Genomic DNA, 1,287 nt, shown 5'->3' with positions numbered 1-1,287 from the left:
CCCCCCCCAAACGTCTCCCCGGGGGTGCTGCCCCCCGCCATGATGGTGCCCTACACTCTGCCGCTGGAGAGCGCCGTGTCCTTCACCATCCGGTGCGGAAGGCTGGGCGTGGGGGGCGGAAAGGGTGTTGGGATCATGCTTGAGTGGTGGTCACCCCGGGAAAGGCAGGGCCTCGCGGGTGGGTGTGACGCCCTGGAGTAGCCCCTGAGGGTGCTTCCCACCTCCGCAGCTTGCTGGAGTGGCTGCCTGACGTCCCCGAGGACATCCGGTGGATGAAGGAGCAGACAGGCAGCATCTGCCAGTACCTGATGATGCGCGCCAAGAGGAAGCTGGGCAGCCACCTGTCTTCCAGGTGAACTGCCCCGATTGCCGTGCCCTCCCTCCAGGGCCCAGGGCCCAGGGCCCAGGGCCCGGCGCCTCGGTGGCCAACACTGAAGTGCCCCCTCTGGTTCCCTCCCGGCTTGCAGACTGTCGGAGCAGATGGAGCTGCGCCGTGCCCAGTCGCTGCCCTCTGTGCCGCTGTCCTGCGCCTCCTACAGCGACGCGCTGCCGGGCTGGATGCGCAACAACCTCTCACTGGGGGACGCGCTGGCCAAGTGGGAGGAGTGCCAGCGTCAGCTGCTGCTAGGTCTCTTCTGCACCAACATCGCCTTCCCACCCGACGCCCTGCGCATGCGCGCGCCGGCCGGCCCCTCTCCCGCTGAGCCCGCGTCCCCGCAGCACCCGCCGGGCCTGCCCCCTTGCTGAGAGCCTCCACTCAGCCTTCCCCAGCCCCTTGGGGTCCTGGTGCTGAGGGTCGGGCCCCCCACCCCAGTTTCCCTGCCCCATGAGTAGGGGCCCCGGGGCTGACTGAGACCAGATGCACGGCCTCTCTCAGTCTGCGGCTGCGGAGTGAGCAGATGGAGGCCCTTCACACCTGCAAAGAGGGGGTTCCCACGTGACCCCCTTGCACCAACCACTCACTTGCCGCACTGAGTGGGGAGGGCTGCAGAGCACTCCTCCCCCTGGGGCCTCAGAGGCCCCCTCACCTGTGCCTTAATGCCTTAATCTCTCCCCTGCCCTGCCCAGCACCCCACGGTCAGCGCAGTATTACTCCTGAGAACTTTGCACCTGCTCCTCCCCTCCCGTTTCTCATGTTTTGCTGAAGAATGTGTGTGAAGAATTATTTATTTTGGCCAAAACAGATTTAATAAATGCCACAGCTCAACCTCTGCTTACTTCATTTGTAACTGACTCTCCTCCCCTTGCTGGGGGAGGCGCCTGTGGGGGGCGGAGCCGCCCCTACCC

General features: G+C 65.7%; 1 protein-coding gene across 1 annotated transcript in view; it reads left to right on the top strand.

Annotated features, from left to right (window-relative positions):
- PNPLA2 (patatin like domain 2, triacylglycerol lipase) overlaps positions 1–1,207 on the top strand; it is a gene marked incomplete in the record, with an annotated part of 5,568 nt that extends 4,361 nt beyond the window's left edge. Inside the window, 3 exon segments of the mRNA XM_027766677.1 lie at positions 35–92; positions 230–352; positions 468–1,207. Of these exon segments, the coding sequence (XP_027622478.1) occupies positions 35–92; positions 230–352; positions 468–747 (461 nt within the window).
- Between the last annotated feature and the right edge of the window lie 80 nt (positions 1,208–1,287).

The sequence above is a fragment of the Tupaia chinensis genome, unplaced genomic scaffold (assembly GCF_000334495.1).
Source record: "Tupaia chinensis unplaced genomic scaffold, TupChi_1.0 Scaffold143624_1, whole genome shotgun sequence".
In the NCBI taxonomy this organism is placed as follows: Eukaryota; Metazoa; Chordata; class Mammalia; order Scandentia; family Tupaiidae; genus Tupaia; species Tupaia belangeri.
The sequence above is the reverse complement of the archived record's forward strand: the minus strand, read 5'-3'. Positions and strand labels throughout refer to the sequence as shown.